This window comes from Spermophilus citellus (assembly GCF_964194105.1).
Source record: "Spermophilus citellus genome assembly, chromosome: 2".
Classification (NCBI taxonomy): Eukaryota; Metazoa; Chordata; class Mammalia; order Rodentia; family Sciuridae; genus Spermophilus; species Spermophilus citellus.
Genome location: NC_138183.1, coordinates 205,685,837 through 205,707,816, shown reverse-complemented (window position 1 = coordinate 205,707,816; position 21,980 = coordinate 205,685,837). Strand labels below are relative to the sequence as shown.

Below are 21,980 nucleotides of genomic sequence, written 5' to 3'. Positions count from 1 at the left end.
AGAGGCATTTGATATTGCCCATTTCCCCTGACAACTCCAGGTATTTTTAAATTTTCTAAATCTTCACATTAAGAGATGAAACATAATGGTATTAATTTGTATTTCTTCTATGAATTGCCTGTTCATCTATTCATGTTCTTAGCCTATTTTTAAAATTAGGCTGTCCATCTTTATTATGGACAACTTGTTGCATATAGGTTTAAATAATTTTCTTCTCTTTTATCTTTGTTTATATATAGTTTTTTAAATACCCGGTTTTGGCTCTACAGATAATTTAAGCTTGTATGTAGTATTTCCTTTCTTTCTTTGGCTTTTGGCATTATGCTTACAAATATCTTTCTTCAGGATTATATACATATTTTTAATATTGTGATCCAGTACCTTTATCATTTTACTTTCTTATATACATTTAATGCATTTAGAATTTATTTTTGTGTCTGGTATGAAAATAAATATTTATCCAAATGCCTTTGCAAGACTAGGGGATGTGGCTCAGTGGTAGAGTGCCTGACTAGCATGTGTGAGGCTCTGGGCTCAATCCCCAGCACCCAAAAGAAAAAAAGAGAACAAAGAGGAAAAAAAAAAAAAAAACCTTTGTACTGGTACTACTGATAGAGTAATTTTTCCTTTCCCCTTAAATTCTTACAGTTCTCATCTTAAAGTGCAAAACAGACCTTCATTTGAATTCATTTTTCAATTCTATTTAATTATTTTAGACTTACAGCAATCTACTAACTTGTAACTAATTCTAATTACTTAAGAAAACTGCTTCAGGTAACAGAAAGTGAAGGTCCACTTCTAGATGAATAAGAGCCAAAGCAATTTTGAAAACCTCAGGAGCTCTAAGGAACAACCAGAAGTAACAGAGACCAATGAAGGCTGTGCCAATAATGTTTGGTATTCACTTCCTAGCCTACCAGCCTGTCTTGTTGGCAGTGGAAGAAAAATGGATATTATTTCATTTTGTTTAAAATGAACTTACCTTCTCTCGCAACTCATCAACACTATTGCTCTCCAACACAACCTCCTGGAAGGGATCCAATTTCATCTCTGAAGGCCTCCACCGTCGTGACAGAACAGCAAGCTGCGACATGGACTTCATCTTCTCTACCCCTAAGAACATGCAAGATCATGCCCATCATTCTATTTTCCCTAAAGGTTCATATTTTGACTTTCCCTATAGTTCCTGACTAAACAAAAAGATTTACTTCAAGTGCTATTCTTTAAAAAAGTAGACATGAAAAAAACAATTATCCCAAGGAGTTAAGAATGAAATGTTTATTCTCTTCTTTCCATTCTTCAAAGACGACTGCTTTCTTTTATAAGCCATCCTTCAGCCAGTACTCTCTCCTGACTCCTATTGGATGCTGCTTTACCAATTACTCTCTCCTCTGGATCTTCAGTGTTTGCTTCTCTAATGGCTATTACCCCAACCTGAAACCATAATCAAGTCATGTTTACTTTATCCTTCCTTTTTTTTCACGTCAGTTATTTCTTCTCTTTTCATAAACTCCCAAATTTTGCGATTCTTTAAAGTCCAAGTCAATGTCACTTGCTTCTCTGGTATATACAAAAGCAGATTCCATTGATTTTGACCCTTAGTACCTATTATTTTAGAATGACAGGTCTGTAGTTCTTAATTCTCCCATGGATCACATTGCAGGTAATAGGCAATCTCTGGCTCTTACTCATTTTTGTAGCACCAGGAATTAGCAGAATCTGGTGGATACAGCTGAATAAATGTTTCTTGGATTTAATTACATGACTTATTTTTATTCAACTATTTTAATGATAAATATATACTTAAGTGATATTGATGTTGGCACCCACAATCCAGTACTAGAGATATCTAACCATCTTTGCCAATACATTATACTTAATCTTTCCTTCCAAGTGTGATTTCTATTTTCTTCATGGTCCCTGCCCAGTCACAGTGGTTATTCTCTAAGACCCTGATACTCAGAGAAGGAATCTGCAATCTGGAGCACTTGTCCACACAAAATGATGCTCAGAAGTTCTTTCCCTCTCCAGTTAACTTTTCAACTAATCAGAATTTCAACTATTTATATTTAAACCAAATTAGAACTGAAACAGCCTCTAAAGAGGAGATGTTTGTACTATTGAACTCTCTATAAGACTATCATAATCTTACATTAGTATTTTAATTTCTATAGGAAAAAAATTAAATTAAAATCCTTCTAAGCAACAACAGTTTAAAAAAAAAAAGATTTAGAACTAGTGAGAACTCCCCAAAGCCATCTTTCCTTCAACTATTTCTTCCAAAAACAATATTTTAAATGTCATAATGCTGACAGTAAATCAAGAGGTGTAACAAATACAGGGGCTCTTCTAGGTTACTGTTATGGGTTGTTTCATCCTCAAAAGATATGAAGTACAAATCCCAAGTAACTCAGAACGCAACTTTATTTGGAAATAGGGTCTTTAGAGTGGTAATCAAGTTAAAACGAGGTCATTAGGGTAGGACTATCGGCTTTAAAGGGAAACTTAGGTATAGACAAGCCTACAGGAAGAGCACCATGTTTAGATGAGGGCAGACACCTGAGGTACTACAACTATAAGTTAAGAAATGCCAACAAACCTCCAGAAGCCAGAGGAGGGAATAGAATAGGTTCTCCCTTATAAGACTTTAAGGAACTGACCTGCCAACATCTAGACCTCTGACTTCAAGCCTCTAGAACTGTGAAATAATAAATTGCTATTGTTTAAGCCACTCAGTTTGTGGTATTTTGTAATGGCTGCCTAGGTAACTAATTTAAGTCCTTAACCTCAAAATCTTTGCTATATTATCAGTACCATACCCTCAATACAAAATAAGCCATAATGAAAAAAGAAACAAAATAATAAACATGGCTAAGAAAATATTAGCAGAATTTGCTATACAATGTACTTTCAAAAAGAGAGAATTAGTGATCTCAAAGTAGAAAAAAGAAGAAATATTTAAAAGGAAAATGGTATCAAGAGAAAGAAGAGAAAGAAGAAAGGTAAAAGACATGTTCTTTAAAATTAACTGAAGCAATTATACTAGAACTCAGGGACAGTAAATAAAACTCTCAGTAATGGGACAGAAGCAGGCATTGCATCAATCTGTAATATGGCATATTAGATCCCTGATAACTCATTATTTGATTAAAAAGTGTAGGCTTCTATTAGTTTTAGGGTATTTCTAATACTTTTCCCCACAAAAATATTGCTAATACCATCAAGAACTTCAAGAAAAACTTCCCAGTTGCTGGAAATATTAATATCTTCTTCATAAATATGATAATCCAAAAAGACAGTGCCAGGATTCTTCCATGTTTTTTTCCTTAGACGAAACCTACAAACATAACATATTTAAAACTAGTATAATTTTAAATTCTTAGCTTAAAAAAACAATGTTAATCTGATACAAAAGAAAACTATGTTCGAATAAAGTAAAATGGCTATTCATTAAATCTGGGGAAAATGTAAAGAAATGCTCCTAGTACTTCAAATTTAATATTCTTCACAAGAAATTCAAACAGAATTCTAATATTCTTGCTTAATACTAGTAATCTGCTATTTAATACTATTAAAATTCTGAAGAGCACAAGAAATTTTAATTCTTCCAAATTTAGAAAGTCAAACCAGTCTATATCAACTGACCATACAACCACCTTTCTTCAAACTGGTGATAACACTGTAATTTTGCTTTACCTGTCAATACTGAGTTCTAAACCACACTGCTCCCTGAGTTGAGGAATTAATTCCTCTTTTGATTGCCGCACAGTCATTCCTTTAGCAAACACAGCATCTAGCAGAAACTTGCATGGCTGGGAATATAAACATAAATAATTAGAGCTTGAATTATACATTAAAATAAGGATTATGGTGACATTTGTATTTTTTAATGATATGTGAAGGGCCTAAGTTTAAGAGTCTTATTTTCCTAGTTTCAAATCTTAGCTTCAGACTTACCAGCTCAGCTTTCTTGTCTCTGAACTCTGTACCTCAGTTTTCTCATTTAAGTTGGGAATGGTATCTTTCTCACTGAGTCACTGTGAAGGTTAACTAGAATAATGTACTCACATTTTCCTTCTTGTAATAAAATGATCACAATTTTATTTTTCTTTTTTGCAGCCATGGGGATTGAACTTGGGGCTTTAGGCATGCTAATCTAAGCAAGTACTCTACCACTGAGCAACATCCCTAGCTCAAATGATTGCGATTTTGATGATAAAAGGAACCACTTTAATGGACTAAAATGAGGGAAATGCATACTAAATCTATGAGCACATTAATTAATTGTCTGAAAAGAAACATAGATCCACAAACCCCAAATTCATAAGAAATATAAGTCAAAATGACCATAATGGTCACAAATAAGAAATATGAAATGTGTTTGATGAAGTATTTGCTGAATGAACAAAGGCATTTTATGAAAAATTTACAGTTTTCCTATTTGTCTACATTCCCAATAAGATGTTATAAACATCCTGAAAATAGGATCTTTGTCTTATTCTTTTGGGTATTAGCCACAAGACTTTTACATCACAGGAACTAAATATTTTATTGATTACTCCCTAAAAACCAGCTTGCTTAGATCCTTAATACCACCATTTACAAGTTGTGTGACCATTAATAAGATCTTTAAGTACTCTGTGACACAGTTTCTTTGCCTTTAAAATGGGAATAATAAATAGCACTTAAATCATGGAGTTAACTTATAAGGATTAAATGATTTAGCTTTTAGAAGCACTTGGAGAACAAATAGTAAATACTATATAAATACTTGTTACGCACTAAAATGACTCTGGACATAAAAAGTCTCTATAGATTTTACAGGTGAGCTGCTATCCATCTGTACATTTTATGATCATTCCAAGAAAGCAAGCATAAACAAACTTATTTTTAAAGACAGGAAAATTTTTGCCTCACTCCTGCATTATACTGACATTTTAGAGCAAGGTGATGATAATGACCTGAGGGTCAAATTCACCACTGTTTTTATAAATGGAATTTTATTACAATATAGTCTTTTGTATTTTTTTTTAGTCTTTTGTATTAGTTTACATATTATCATCTCTGACTACTTTTGTGCTACAATGGCAGACTTCAGTAGATGCAACAGATCTGCAAAACTAAAATCATAAAAAGAAATGACTGATCATTATTATATTTTCAGTAACTATAAAAAATAACTATTCTTTGATGCATCACTCACCTCTTGTTCATTGACTAAAAGCTGGTACACTTTAACTCTGTATTCTCCTTTTTTAAGTGCTCTCCCCAGTCTAATTGTAATCTATAAATTAAAAAAAAAAAAAACAATTTTTTTTTTTTTTTTTAAGATACACTGTCTCAGCAGAAAGATAACCCATTCTCACTTCATTGTTCAAGTTTTGTTTTCCAAAAGTCTCTAGACTATGGGCTCTTTGAGAACAGGTATATCTTTTACCTCTGAATGCCCAGGACCTGGAACAGTAACTGATGCACAGTTAACATTTAACAACTATTTGATGGATGAATAAAGAATATCAATAATCAAAACATCCCAAATAAACATCAAAGAAAAACCATTCTTTTAAGGTATCTACTCCACCTTACTAGGAAGTAGTGCAAGGTGTTCTCAAATCTATCATTTAAAACAGATCTAATTATTCAATGATTAATCAACCTTATTGTCATCTGAAAATGATGAAAGTGTTTCATTCAGTCGGACGCTCTCAAATTCTTGATTGCTGGCATATACTCGAAAGACCTTGAAGTGAGATGACAAAACTCCAACAAAGGGCTCTAAATGTTGTTTGAAAGCTGCCAGAGTAATTCTTTTATCAACATGTACCATCAACCCTAAGCACAAAAAACCAAAACAAAAAAGGAACAAAAAATGTAAAAGAAACCTCTTTGAGTATATGAAACAGATCATAAATTTCTTTTTATATAGTAGCAGAAAAAAGTATCTCTTAGACTTTTAGATAATATACTGTATTGGATGAAGACAAACAAGGACACTTAATAGCTTTAACTGTTCTGAGATAATTTAAGTGCTTATTTACTTACTTGTATTGCTGAATTTCAAAACCAAACTACAAGGATTCTTTTAAAATACACACATTTCAAGCTCTACACAGTAATAGTGTAGGCTCTGACTGAGTTCCACCTGCCTCCTCTGCTTACTAACTATAGGACATGGAGCAGGTCATGGGCATTTGTACCTTTGTTTCTTTGTGGAAAAAAAAGGAGATAATATTAGTACCTGCCTCATGGTGTACTGTGATTTTGATACTGTTCATTTATCATGCTTTTAGCAGAGTGCCAGGAATACAGCAAATACCTACAAAACTGTTAGAATATTATCTAGCTCTGGCATTTCTACCAGAAAAAAAAAAAATCAAGACTAGCATATTAACCATGTATTTGGACTGCAAGAGAACTGAATTTAAGTGGACCAGAAACTCCCACTTCCCCTGGGCTTAAACTTAAGCTCTTTGGCATTATAATACGATAATCTTTGATAGGCTATATTTTTTCTAGTGCTTAATCATTTCAATCTTTTGTACCTTATTTTATAAGCTACTCATGAAGGTATTTCCAGAATGTTCTATTTATCCTGGTCCTCATATTCTAACAAAAACTTAACTTAGCTCTCTCGTTTTCAGTGCTAAGTACAGGAACTGCCATGCTGCTCAGGTCCATGGTCCTTCTACATCCCTGAGACTCCCCTGATTGTAGGTCATGTTTTTCTACAAAATCTAGGACAAGGGTAAAGGATGAGAATCTAAGAACACTCCAGGTTTACATTCTCAGGTCATCCCAACTCGGATATATGAATTTTTTTAATGGATTTTTCAAATGAATTAGTGTTCACTGACTCTTTTCTTGGTTTTAAGATATAGTTACATTATAGACAATGTAACGACTACAAATTTGAAGAAAATATAAATGTGATGAACTTTGTTTACTATATCCCTTTTTTCTGTAGTAGGAATTGAATCTAGGGGCATTCTACCATTGAGCAAAGTCTCACTAAGGTAATCAGGCTGGGCTCAAACCTGTGATCCTCAGCCTCTTGAGTAAATTGGGATTACAGATGTGCACCACCATGCCCAGCTATCATGTACCTTATGAGGCAGCCATTTCTTTTAGGTTGTTTAAAATGTCAACTTCTAAACTTTAGGGAGTGCCCATAAACACTAATAATCTAGCTTTTGGCCAGCAAGCTTTTGATAGCCAGTTTGAGGATAGATGGTAACAGAAAAATTACTTGATGAGAAATCAAAAGTCTATGGCTAGCCAGGCGTGGTGGCACATACCTACAATCCCAGGGACTTGGGAGGCTGAAACAGGAAGATCACAGGTTCAAGGCCAGCCTCAGCAACTTGATGAGGGCTTAAGGAATTTAGTGAGAAACCTGTCTCAAAATAAAAAAAAAAAAGAAAGGGCTGGGGTTGTGGCTCAGTGATTAAGCACCCCTCAGTTCAATTCCCAGTGCCAAATCTATGGCTAGATCTGTTTTGTCACTTTAGTCCTATACATGGCTATAGGTAGGGTATCTAATCTCTCAGAATCTCAGTTTTCCCACAGAATCATAACACTAATCTCACATATTATTGTTATGACAAGTACAGCATTATTCAAATACAAAATAACACTGCCATTTTGGTTTCCCTTTTAACTTCTAGTAATATTATATATATATAGGAAGATAGAAATGGGTTTTTTTTTCTTCTGAAAATCATTCAAAATGATGAGTAGGAACAAAAGATTAAAAGTCCTGGCCTGAATGATTTGTTGGGTCCTCTTTATATATTAGACTTGATTTTGACTAGCTAACTTTCCTATACTCTGAGTAGATCTACTTTATTATGAACATTATAGTATTTATATATCTCAGTTGGGTCAATACAGATACATTGCTAAGCACAGTCCTGGCAAAGAATTGTTAATTTATTGGCTTAATTATTTCAGTTTTAGAGATGACCATGATACCACTTTTTGTCTACCTCTAAAAAAGACTGTGGAGAATTCAGTCTCTTTATAACACAACCTCAAAATATCTTCAGAGTTTTTCTTTTTTTTTAAATATGTATTTCTTGAATGAGGAAAAATCGTACATAAATATTTCAGTACAAATGCACTACAATTTACCACCTTGGCCCTCCTGTTTATATATAGGGTCCTAGAAACTATAACTAGATCCCATGAGTAAAGTATTTCCACAGAATCATCTATAGAAACTCCCTAAACAATTCCTGGGTCATAACTGACAATGACCAGTTCAATTATTTCCTAAGTGAAATGCCTATATTGCATACAACATGTCACTCTTCAGGTATCAGGTTCTTTGTTTACCTGTTATACTTGGCCATTTTGTCACTTACTCGCTGCTCACTTGTTTTCCTAGGTACCTACTTTGAGATCACTGAGGAACTGTGATGAACTGTTCTTAGTACCTACTCCTGAAAAACCTGGCTCCTGTTTATTATCTCTCTTCCCCTTTCTCTGAATGAGTTTCTAAACACAAAAAGGCATATTCCCGAATGATTTCCTGGGTCCTCTTTATATATTAGACTTGACTTTGACTAGCTAACTTTGCTGTACTCTGAGTAGATCTAAATAAACCTTGTGTATGATTTCTGAAAGCCTATGTAAACTGTAGCAGATGGTTTCTCTTCATTATATTTATTATTTCAGTGACTACTAGTAAATTAGGCTAGTACGAATTTCCAAAAAGGTTAAAATAGCCAGCAATGTTCCTTTTAAAATAGTTTATCAACTGGACACAATAGCACACACCAATCGAAGCAACTATGGGAGACTGAGGAAGGAGGATTGCAAGTTTGAGGCCAGCCTTAGCAATTTAGCAAGACTCTGCTTCAAAATAAAAGATAAAAATCACTGAGGATGTAGCTCAGTGGTAAGGTGCTGCTGGGTTCAATCCCTAGTATAAGGAAAAAAAAAAGGTTTATTTACTATCCTATGATAGAAATGAGATTTTTCAAACAATAAGTATTTCCAACTAAATTCTTTCTAAGGTTAAGACAATCATCCAAATTTTCTGCACATCATTCTAAAACAGACCACTTAAAAGAACAATCTTTTCCTAAAGAGGAGCTACTCTTAATTTTCCCAGATCTTTGATGGATTCACTATGCTAAGGAAGCAGAGTAGCTATTTTTTCATTACTATGATGTAAGAAAAATAACAGTGACAGCAGTTATGGAGTGGTGTGACCCAAGCAAAATATTTTAACTTGTTTGAGCCAGTTACTTCACCAGTGAAAACTAATTAATGATAATAATTTTATGTTAAGAGAACTAAAATGAAATAATGCTGAGCAGCCTAGGTAAAAGCTCCATAGAAGCTTAAAGCATTATATAATATGATTTTTATCTCCATTTTGGGTGACTAATCCACATTCCCACACCTGACTCTCTGTAAGATATATGTATGGAAGTCTTATGATTATTACTTGGAAATACATAGCCAAAAGCATGAATTTATATACTTTAGTACTGATTTCATAATTTCTACAACTTTCTTTTAAAAGACAGAATTCTCAGACTTCAATAATCATAGCACTAATTTTTTTTTTTTTTTTTTGGTTGTATACCTCTTCCCTGGTAGATGCAGCATAAAGCTACATCTTAATTGTCTCTACTTCCAATAGCTATGCAGGTATCTAGAATGGATTCAGGAAATAACTAATGGGGTGGGAGAATGGATAGATATAAAAGCAGGGTTTTCTGCCAAAGGTAAAAGCATGTGCATTCAATTAGAAGCCTTTTAGTACCACTATTCACTAACTATATGTACTTTTAAGCAAATTATTCATCCTCTGAGAGCTTCAGTTTTCTTATTTGTCAAAAAAAAGATATCAAAGTCTTATTAATTTCAGAGAAGCTTTAAGGGAAAATAAGCATTCTCAAAACTAAAAATATAAGGGGTCATATCTGTTTCATTAATTTGGTTTTTCAAATATTTCTCTTTTACATTTGAAAAAAATTATATTTTGAACTTCATTGTGTTGTTAATTCTTTGGCTAGTTTTAGTATGAGGTTTCATTAAAGTTCTTTTCAAATGTTCTTTTTTTAAAAAAGCACACAGAATGTTACATATTTGTATGTTTGTGTTGTTACTACTTGTCTCACACCCCCACACTGGCAGATCTCTTTCATCTTTTTGAGATTTATACAATTCAGAGCTTCTAGTTTGTACCCTGCCTGAAGTCTCACTTTCCTGTTAATTATGGATTTTTAGGGGTGAGGAAAAGTTGTCCTTGATTGCAATGGGGACAGAGAGAATGCACAAATAAAAAGTTTTCCTGGGGCCAGGCGCAGTGGTGCTCACCTGAAACTCCAGCAGCTTGGGAGGCTAAGGCAGGAGGATCTTGAGTTCAAAGCCAGCCTCAACAAAAGCAAGGTGCTTAAGCAACTTAATGAGGCCCTGTCTCAAACAATAAAAAGGGCTGGGGATGTGACTTAGTGGTTAAGTACCCCTGGGTTCAATCCCCAGTACAAAAATAAATAAATAAATAAAATAAAATAAAAATTTCTGGGCATTGAATATCAAATTTTCTAAAGTTATCTGGGCTTTTTTTTATTGAGGGGGGAGGGTCAGTTTTTTTTAACTATTCCTCATTTTTTTTTAAACTTGGTATTTTTATCATTATTCTTTCCTAATATTGAATTATCTTTTTTTAAAAAAAACAATTTCACAAAATTTGACATAACTATTGACTAATGTATTGATTAACCAGCTGGTCACCAATTCTCAACTAAAAATTGTAATGAGGAAAAAGTGGATGCTGTTTCAAAGAACCATTTCCTTTTGAAGTACATACATTTATGTCCTTCCCCAGAGCCTTCATCTGCAGCATAGGGGTCTGCTTTGAAATACATGTACTGCATTTCTCCCCTACTCTTGCCACTCTCATCATATTCACTATCAGTTCCAGAGTCTTCTTCTGCTGTATCCCATGTCTCTTTTTTCCCTTCATTTGCTTTAGTTCTTCTGCTACTTGTGATACTGTGAGAGTCAAGTCCATTGGCCAAAGGGATCTGAGCATTATCTGCATTGCACAAAGTATCACTGCTATGACTGGAGCTAAGAATATCACTGTCCACTGAACTCGTACTCCTGTCATTATTCACATCCGAGTCTGATCGTTCTTCAGACTGAAAATTTTCTGGGTCAGAAGTCTGAATGTGCTGTTCAAGTTCTCTATTATCCACTGATGCTGAAGAGTCCCTCTCATTTAGAGGTGATTCAATGTTTTCAAAGTCACTCGTTTCAGTACTTTTGCTGCTGTCCCCATTATCTCCGTCCTGCTGTTGTTGCAGCGATAAGCTTTTGAGTTTCTCAGTGCTTTCTTCCAGAATAGCTTCCACAGACTTTAGGCTCCCTACAGGTCCTGTGACTCTTTCACAATCTTCATCCACATTACCAGAATCACCTCCAGCTTTCTGGTATGCTGTCCTTTTGGAATAAGATCCTGGGGATTGTTCAGGTAGCAAAACAAATAACCGAATTGTATTTGCATGTCGATCCAGGAGTTTCCATAAATGAGAGTCTGTAAAGGCCATCTGGTAATCCAAAGTCTCGGAACTTTCAACAAACACCTAAATAGTAAGTTAAAGAGTTACAATGTAGTTTGTTAGTGATATTTTTATTCATCATTAGAATAAAATCAATATAAGGCTGTGCATAATAAATCATAAAATTGTGATGATAGTGTTTCCAAAGGATACTGCATTGTTTTGGAGACTAAAATAAAAGAAATATTAAGCTCATCAGTCTTTGCAATTAGCCATAAAACTATACCAAGATGGGCAGATATGGACAGACACAAACACATACACTTTCTTTACTGGGCTCCTCATTTATAAAAACGTTTTATATTATACATGCTGCCTTTTAGGAAGCTAAAGTTGAGCATGAATAAAGGAATATAAATAAGTCCAAATTTTAAAGACATTTAATAAGCAAATGATCTGGTTTTACAACAAATAAAGCACAAGGAAGCAAACAAACAAACAACACAAGAAATTCTATAGCTTAAGAAATACATTATGTCTTAAGAAATATATTATGAACTTTGCTTCCCCATACTTCCCTTTATTTGAAAAAAAGTTTTTTAAGATAGTCACAAAAATTGGAATATGGTCTAGATAGTGTTCAAAACATTTAGATTTTTTTTAGGTATATAATTATACTTATTTTTTAAAATTACATTTACTTTTTAAAAAGAGTTCTCACCCTGGAGAGATACATGTTCACATTATTAACAGATGAAACGAGATGATGCAGAGGATATTTTTCAAATAATTTAGAGGAAGTGAGTAGTTAAATACATAAGAAAAAAGAGTTGATAACTGTAGAAGCTGGGTGATGGGGACATGGAAGGGCATTACTCTATAGTCTCTCTGCTTTTGTATATGTTTGAAATTTTCCATAACAAAAAGTTTAAAGAAAGGAAATGCACATACACAAAATTGGCACTATCAACAGCATTATTTTTGCATAAAATAACACTATTATTAGCTAATAAATGATACAAATCAGAACTATTAGATAATGTATTTTTAAAAAAACGACACACAGAAAAGTATTAGGATATAGGTGAATGAAAATAACATTTTAAAAATACTGAAAATGGTTAAATGAGATATAAGACTTAAGATGCACTAAGATGAATGAGACTGGAAAATGTGATAAATCCAAAATGATAATATTCTGTATAGTAGGCTTGCCTTTAGCTTTCAGTATAAAGAACTATCTTTTTGGAAGAAGCCAAGGATGAACAAAATTGAGAAGACATAATCATTGTAAGTAGATTCAGTCATTAAGCCTTCAACAAAGAGGCAGGACTAATCTGAGGCTTGAAAACCAAATGTAGAGAGAGAAGAAATAACACTCCAGGTAGTGGTGCACACAAAGAGGAGACACACACAGAAAGAATTGATTCAAAGGAGAGAAAGAAGCCTGATTGAACCTGACTACTAAGAAAGGTAATTATTGGGAGGAAGTACAAATTATAAAGGTCAGGTCCAGACACATGGTGGACAGCTCAGGAGGTCAAGTGTATAACACTGAACTTCATTTCACTTATTATCAGCAAAGAAAATAGTAATAAAGATAAAAAACGACATACCTTGTTACTTCTAAAAAAACCTTCAGCTTTCAGGGTTTTACTGGGTACACTGAGAAGACGCAAATCATTATAGCAGCGTTCCAGTACTATTCTCATGGTCTCAGCAGGTAAATGGATGGCCTATAATGAAAGTAATTTCATAAAAAAGTACTCTTTTCAAAAGTACTTCTGCTTGATGTAGAAAGTTCTTAAAAATATCAGAGAGAAAATAAAGAGAAAAATAATTTTGGCAGAGGTTTTAAAATTTTTGGAGAATCTAAGGAAAAAATTACTAGTTATATCCATTAATTAAGATATGAATTAGAAAAACAAAGTATCTCTTGTAAATGTACACTCTGAAACTATTTTAAAGGTAGGATTTTTTTGCTAAAGATTCTACTCCTCTCACACATCATGTAGAGGAGGTGATGTGATTCTAAAGGCAGTGAGTAATTGACTTTGAGAGTTGATGTCAAATCAACAGTTAAAATATCTTGGTTTTTTGATAGGCCCTGCTATATATTGTAAATAAATTATTGATGCTTTTACTAAATCAGTTTTAATCTGTTGAAAATGGGATTAATACTAAGTTATTCTGAAATTCCACATCCTTAATTTTTGCAGTAATTTTATCAATTTCAGATAAAATGAGCAAATAAAAATAATTTATTTAAAAACAATTTGTTTTCAATACAACTAATGGTGTCAGCTATGAACATCAAATTCTCAGGCAGCTTCATTATATTTTGAAACAGTATATTTATGTGGGGTACAGTGGCATACACCTGTAATTCCTGCAGGTGAGGTAGAAGGATCACAAGTTATAGACCAGTCTCAGCAATTTAGTGAGTCCCTGTCTCAAAGTAAAAATTAAAAAGGATTGGGGGTGTGGCTCAGTGGTAATATATCCCTGTATACAATCCTCACTATTAGAAAACAAAAACAAAAACAAACGATATTTGCTAGCACAATGTCCTTTGACTACATTTCTTTTCCTCCTCTTCTTCTTCTTCTTCTTTTTTTTTTTTTTTTTTTTTTGTTGGCACTGGGGATTGAATCCGGGGGCACTTAACCACTGACCACATCTCCAGCCCTTTTTTGTATTTTATTTAGAGACAGGGTCTCACTGAGTTACCTAAGACTTCACTAAATTGCTGAGGCTGACTGTGATCTTCCTGCCTCAGCCTCCGGAGCTGCTAGGATCACAGGCTGCGTGACCCCGCAGTGCTACATTTATTTCTTAAACATATTTTTCCTTAAGAAGATTATTAGCTTCATCAGGGAAGGAATCAGTACATTATATGTGTGTGTGTTTGTATCCTATGTGAGTGCTTATACTCCAGACTAAACTGAAATTCTTTATATCTAGCATTTGTATTGTTTAAATGAAGAGCAATTATATTAACATAGTATGAATTTATTAGCAATTTAATCATAAAAAATAATTTCGCAACATTGTTTGTCTCCTGAATATTATTACTTTGTAAAAAGTGTTAGAAGTCATTGTTTTGTGTTTAACATAATAATTGCCACCAATTCTTATAATATTTACAATTTTTTTCATACAAAGCACTTATTTTTTAATGTTTATGGCAACCCTCCTATACTGGTATTGAACCCCCATATAATGAGATAAAAGATAAATGGCTGAAAACCAGACTCAATTTCCTAATTTTCAATTACTGAACAATTTTCACTACTCGAGTTGGAGAACCCTGTAAAATTTTGCCTGCTCGTGTGTTCAAGGTTCTATAGTGTACACGACGCTTGAAAAGACAGTAACCGTTTGTCTGAAGTAGACTAGCCCATTCCCCAAAGAAATTTAAATGTTTTCATCATCATATTTTTCCAGTTCAAAAATCCGGAACAAGACTATGTTCTCTATCACCAACTTGCATAATGGGACCAATATTTAACTCATCCCCTTCCCTGTCGAGTCTGCTTCCCCACCTCACTCCTCTATTGCTATTAATATATCATTACCTTTCTGTCACCCAAATTTGAAGCTTTTCAGGGTCTCTGTACTCCTGTTTTACACCAACTTTCACCAATTAAAAGTCCTACAGAGTCTATTTATATAACCACTCTCACAATCTATCAAAAGTTCTACTTTCTCTCATTTCCAGCCATATGCCTTCAACTGAATTATTTCAACAGCTTCCTCATCCCCATTTCTGACTCTCCTTCAATCCATCTGAATCACCAGTCTACTGTCAGCAGACTTTTCAATCTATAACACAGATCTGTTCATACTACTGCTGTACTTAAAAAAGAAAACAAATTAAAAAAATCTACTCTCTATTGCCTGCACCAAAAGGGAGCCCAAATTTTCACTATTCCTGTTTAAAGCCTCCCATTAAATAACTGAATTTACATCTCCAGGCCCGCTTCACAATGATCTACCCAAAGCTCACAAAGTCATGGTTATGTGTATTTGCTTCATGCTTTTTTGCCTCCATACTTGGTTCAATCTGTTCCTTCTATCTGAAATGTCCTTTCCTACTAGAGTTGTGCCCTAACTATAAAAACTGCCTCTTAAGGTAGAGTCTACATTTTACTTATAACTATCACACAGTGCCTCCAGCAGGCCCTCAAAAGATATTCACTGACCAAATTTAAAACTTACCTTTGAAATCAGTTGTTTGAACTCTGTAACTGTTTGATTTAAGTAAGCTCGAACAGTTATGGGAGCAGCTACAGTTTCTGCCTTTAGATCAACAACATGAACTTTCACCATCACTTCTGTCACATGTGAAGATACAAAAACATAATTGGAGGTTATTTTTTAAATCTATTTCATATGAGCACTACATTCTTAATGTGTTTCTAGTAGATGAGTGCTGCTAACAGTGTTAAAACAGTGTTTTTAATTAAGAGAGTATTTTCTAATTACCAATATATAAATGTACTCTATACACATAACACATGTTTAAAACTTCACAAGCAAAGAGACACAAGGAAATGAGGCTAGTTAAAAAGTTCTCTTAGATTTCTTTAAAAATAGCAGTCTTCACTACAAAGTATTACTTTTGCCCTCTGCACTATACATTACCTACAAAAGTAAAATGTGATTTTTTAAAATGTATGGCTTTATTTCGTTCTAAAACATAACTATTGACAAATTTATTAAGCACATTATTAAAAATCACTGTGGATGGGAATGCAAATTGGTGCAACCAATATGGAAAGTAGTATGGAGATTCCTCAGAAAACTTGGAATGGAACCACCATTTGACTCAGCTATCCCACTCCTCGGTTTACACCCAAAGGACTTAAAATTAGCATCCTACAGTGACACAGCCATATCAATGTCTATAGCAGCTCAATTTACAATATCTAAACTATGAAATCAAACTAGATGCCCTTCAACAGATAAATGGATAAAGAAAATGTGGTGCATATACACAATGGAATATTATTCAGCCTTACATAAGAATGAAATTATGGCATTTACAGATAAATGGATGGAACTAGAGAATATTATACTAACAGAATATTTATCATGCTAAGAGAAATAAGCCAAACTCCAAAACCCAAAGGCCAAATGTTTTCTCTGATAAGCGGACACTGATCCATAGTGGGGCATGGGGGGCAGATAGAAGAATGAAGGAACTCTGGATTATACAGAGGGGAGTAAGGGAAGGGTAGAAAGTGTGGGGATGGGAAGGATGGTGGAAAGTGATGGACATTATTCCCTATACACATGTATAATTATACTCCAGGTGTGACTGTACCATGTACAGCCACAGAAGGAGAAATTGGGCTCCATTTATGTACAATGTGTCAAAATGCATTCTACTGTCATGTATAACTAATTAGAATAAATTTTTTAAAATGGGAAGGGGAGAGAATGGAAGGGAAAAGTGAGGATTATTAATTGAAATCAACTTCTAAAGCTCCAAATACAGAACAAAAACCATAGCACTAAATAAATATAAATATATTATATATGTAAATATATAAATATAATATATATAAATAAATACGAATATAAATATCTAGAGATTGCAAAACAAATCCTATAGGGGACATATATATAGAATCCCAGTGGCTTTTAAACAGCTTTCATTAAACCATTTATGACTTTGCTCATAATCAAAGTCCTCCTTTCCTCTCCTCCTTTTCTCTATAACACATGGAAAATTCTGCACACAAAAAAAACTAGTCTGATTTATCTGTTTTGTTACTTAAATCCTTCACATTACACTTTAATTGTGCTTTCTCTTATGTTTTTAGGAGATCATGTTTATAACCAAACTTTTACTTTATTGGAAAACAAATGATTTTCAAGTACTATATTTAATAGTTACTTTGTTTTAACCTCATGTCAATGCTCAGATTTTCCCCCATGTTGCTAAATCTAAATGATAAAATAGACTTCATGATAATTAGTGAATAATAGAAATTACTTTATACATTTATAATTCGTAGTTACATTCTCAGTTCTTTTTTTTTAATTGATTTTATTGCTGACTCATGGTATCCTTTAATTGCATCCTTTTTTCTATCTAGTTAAGAAAATTCTTCAGGGGAATGCTACAGAATGAGCGGAGTTCAACTGCAAAAGGCAACAAGTTTTCAAAAATAAAATTTTCCCCCATGAGAGAAAGATGGGTTCCATGGAAGAATATTACATTTAATGTACTTTGGAAAGAAGAGCCTTCATAAAATAGGAAGGCCTGCGTGATCCACAGAGGAACAGAATATGAAAGGGCACGATAAGATTTCTAAGTTCAACTTTCAGGGATAAAAATTAGAGAACACAAATCTGAATTTTGACTTCCCACTGATGGACAGGAGTTAAGGTCGAGATACAACAGTAAGAATTTTGTAAAATTATGCTTGGATTTTTCCTCCTATTTATTATGCTTTACATATAGTTTTCTAGTAAGAAAACTCTGGAAATGAGGAAGACCATGTAACTCTTTAGGGACTACTCTGGAGACAGTAGGGGCATTACACTTTGCTTTCCAAGTCATTCTCAAAGAAAAGGGCAAATGTGCTAAGGAAATATGACAGAATTCATGAAAAGAGCAAAAAGCCTCCCGGGGTCTGTAGAAAGAGATTGGAAATGTGGACAGTGATAGGGTTAGGAATCCACCTCTTCCAAAAAGACACTAAAAACAGAGACGTTCTGGCAATAAGTTTCTTTGAAGCAAGGAAAAGAGAATGAGGTAAGAGGAAGAGTGAGATCCTCCTAAGAGATTAGCTGCTAATTTCAGGGATTTATGGCATATAGGATTACTCAGTACCAAATGATTCAGTACTACAAAATAGAGAAGAAAAATCCCATTGCAGACTTCTTGCTGATGTTATTCATTTCCAAGCTTATTGCTAACTACTTCAATTATTCTAAATGTTAAGAATATACTTAAAGGTTTAAATTATATCTATTTCTACAAACAGAACATTTTCTTTTGAAAATTTTAAATCCAGTACAACTAAAAATTGCATAAGATTGCTTACCTCCAGGTTTATAAGACTGGAAAACTTGATCAGGCTTTCTTGTCTCCAGAAGTAGGTCAAACATATACGTTGACTTGACTCCACCAAGAAGAAGTCCCATTGGTGTATCTTCTTCTCCTTCATATGATCGTTCTAGATAATCATGAAACTCATCATATTTAACAAGGCGACAGCAATCCAAGGGTATTACCTCTTCTAAATCCATCATCTAGAAGAAAACAACCCAAGCAAGAGAAAAAAAATAATAGTGTTTAGTCCTGTGTGTGATAATCCTATTAATTAGTCAATAGTCTTAACAAAATCTATGTAGTTATGATTTGAATCAAAGACATCAAAGCTATGGAGACAACTTAAATGTGATTTTTAAATGACCATCTTTCAAATCATATACTATGCACTAACATTTTAAAGACTTTTATTTATTTATTTTAAGAAAAAGGAAAAAGAAGTTTTATTGCTTTGCTAACGAATAAGAAACACAGGGACTCCTGTCCCAGAGTCTGTGATTCTCCCCATCAGGAGAGGGTTATATCTTCCCCCTAAGAGTCAAGGACCAAACTCTGCCTTGAGCCAGCTAGGCAAGCGCTCTGCCACTGAGCTAAATAATCCCCAACCCCTGAATAGAGGATTTTTAAAAAGATGATTCAAAAGCTACATTCCACATGTCCTCAATAAAGACTTTTTTATACGAAAAAATTAACATTCTAAACTTTAGATGGACTCAAAATCAATATATTACAATCTACTGTTCTGTAATTACTAAACACAATGGGAGAACAACAACCAAGTAGAACACGCATCTTTGGTTTTTTGATCCAATATATAACAGAATTGATAACTTGACTATCTAGTAAACATTATAAAGATTATGGTTTCTCTGTATGGAAATGGAAGGAGACCCTCATTGTTACACAGAATTACATATAAGAGATGGTGAGGGGAAAGGGGAAAAAAAAAAACAAGGGAGAGAATTGAACAACAGCTGATGGGGTAGAGAGGGAAGATGGGAGGGGAGGGGAGGGGGGATAGTAGGGGATAGGAAAGGTAGCAGAATACAACAGTCACTAATATGGCATTATGGAAAAATGTGGATGTGTAACCGATGTGATTCTGCAACTTGTATTTGGGGTAAAAATGGGAGTTTATAATCCACTTGAATCAAATGTATGAAAGATGATATGTCATGAGTTATGTAATGTTTTGAACAACCAATAAAAAATAAATTTAAAAAAATTTAAAAAAAAAAGATTATGGTTTCTATTTCTTCCAAGAGTTATCCATTCCTCTATGGACATAACCTTTACTATCAGTCTCCAGAACACCTACAAAGCATACTTTGAGAACTGCATTTATAGATGTTCCTCTAGCTCATGTCACTAGTAGATAATGTACCCTGGAGGCAACATCTCATGAATGGGAAACGAGCCTTCTGAAAGAAACATAGTAGGACTGCTAAGAAGTATTCAATGTCCATGAAGGGGTTGTGATTATGACTGTAAAGGAAGATCTGAAAGCCTTAGTGTGTACCCCTTGATCTCTAATTCACTACCTCCCACCCCCAGAGAAGCAGCTCTATTTTGGGTATATAAGATTGATCTCTCTTTTCTGTTTCACTCTTTATGAACTTTTACTTCCTACTTTCGAGATAAATATTTTTTTCCTCCTATATTAAAAAATGGATGAACTATCCTTACTGCTATAACACTAATTGAACTTACTCTGTAAAACTGTATTTTGTTAAGTTTTTTTTCCACTTTAGTCTAATTTGGTTTTACCCCTGTTTTACAGGGATGATGCTTAAGTTCAACACTAGGTTTAAAGGATTTCGCTACAATGAGGTAAATCCAGAGCCATCCATCCATCTTATTGTTTATTCCTTCACTTACTCATTTACATACCCACCCAATTTGGACTCTAATATATACCAGGCAAGTATCAGAAATGAAATGATGAGCAGAACCAGAATAGTATTCGCTTTTCATGTGCTTACAGTCTAGAGAAGAACAGTGATATTAATTAAAATAGCCACACAACAAAATGTAAAAATTTCGACATTGGTAAACACTTTATAAGACCAGGTATATAATACAAACAGTTCTCAAATTTTAATATACCTAAGAATCCCCTGGGATACCTGTCTATAAAATGCATTATTCCCAAGTTGAACACAGAAATTCTGATTCATTTGTAAAAAATTAGCATTTTTAAATAAGAACATTATTTTTATTGTGATTCTGATACAGGTTATGCACTGGCTCACACTTTGAGAAGAGGATCAGCTATCTTGTGAGCTGTTTTTAGTTGTCTAACTAATCATACATATAAAATATACAAAATGATAAAGTATAGAATTTTTCTCCAGGTAATGAATGCCTAACTTTAGTTAAGTTCTATTAGGTTTTTATGGAAAAGGGAAATTTTTCATTTGTCAAGAACCACAAATGATATTTTGAATGATCCAGTAAGAGTGCTTCTCTATTTACCTTTCCAACCCCACAAGTAACTTTTCATAATTCTTAGAACAAAATGTAATATCATTCCTATAAGATATCATAATTTATTTTGTTATTCTGTGCTCTAATTGAAGATAACGTAAACACAGTACTCCTTCTTTTTGTTTCGTGAACATGCCAAGCACTTCCTTTACCTCAGAGCTTTATGCATGCTGCCTTCTCTACTTAGAATAATGTTCCCCAAATATCTCTATGCTGGTTAAGATCTCAGAATAAATTATTTCAATATACTATTGATTTAGCTTATAAAAAATAAAATCAACGCAAATTGGGATGTTTAAATGCTATTTTTTTCTAATGTGCTACAAACCCCATGTGGGTAGTAACCATCTTTTTCCGGTATCTCTAATGCTTCATATAGTAGTTACTTAATAAATAGCTGCTAAATGCCTGGAAAGAACAAATAAATATTTTGTTTTTAATTATAATTAACTGGCTTTCAGAGTGAGGAAGTTCTCAAAATCAATTGAGTATATTTTCCAAAGAAGAATAAAAGAGAGGGGCTGGGGATGTGGCTCAAGCGGTAGTGCGCTCGCCTGGCATGCGTGCGGCCCGGGTTCGATCCTCAGCACCACATACCAACAAAGATGTTGTGTCCGCCGAGAACTAAAAAATAAATATTAAAAATTCTCTCTCTCTCTCTCTCTCTCACTCTCCTCTCTCACTCTCTCTTTAAAAAAAAAGGGAGAGGGAAAAAAAAGAATAAAAGAGATATATTTGACAAAGGTGCTAAAAGCATGCAGTGGAGAAAAGATAGCATCTTTAACAAATGGTGCTAGGAAAACTGGAAATCCATATGCAACAAAATGAATCTGAATCCCTTTCTCTTGCCATTCACAAAAGTTAACTCAAAATGGATCAAGGAGCTTGATAACAAAACAGAGACT

General features: G+C 33.8%; 1 protein-coding gene across 5 annotated transcripts in view; it reads right to left on the bottom strand.

Moving 5' to 3' along the window:
• USP47 (ubiquitin specific peptidase 47) overlaps positions 1-21,980 on the bottom strand; it is a 110,715-nt gene that overhangs the window by 4,417 nt on the left and 84,318 nt on the right. For all 5 annotated transcript variants that reach the window (XM_081262985.1, XM_081262989.1, XM_081262988.1 and 2 more), the window contains 9 exons: positions 18,581-18,788; positions 15,741-15,856; positions 13,136-13,255; positions 10,826-11,603; positions 5,657-5,832; positions 5,204-5,284; positions 3,697-3,812; positions 3,219-3,337; positions 983-1,113 (listed from right to left, as the gene is read on the bottom strand). In XM_081262985.1, the coding sequence (XP_081119111.1) occupies positions 983-1,113; positions 3,219-3,337; positions 3,697-3,812; positions 5,204-5,284; positions 5,657-5,832; positions 10,826-11,603; positions 13,136-13,255; positions 15,741-15,856; positions 18,581-18,788 (1,845 nt within the window). The remainder of the gene's footprint in view (positions 1-982; positions 1,114-3,218; positions 3,338-3,696; positions 3,813-5,203; positions 5,285-5,656; positions 5,833-10,825; positions 11,604-13,135; positions 13,256-15,740; positions 15,857-18,580; positions 18,789-21,980) is intronic.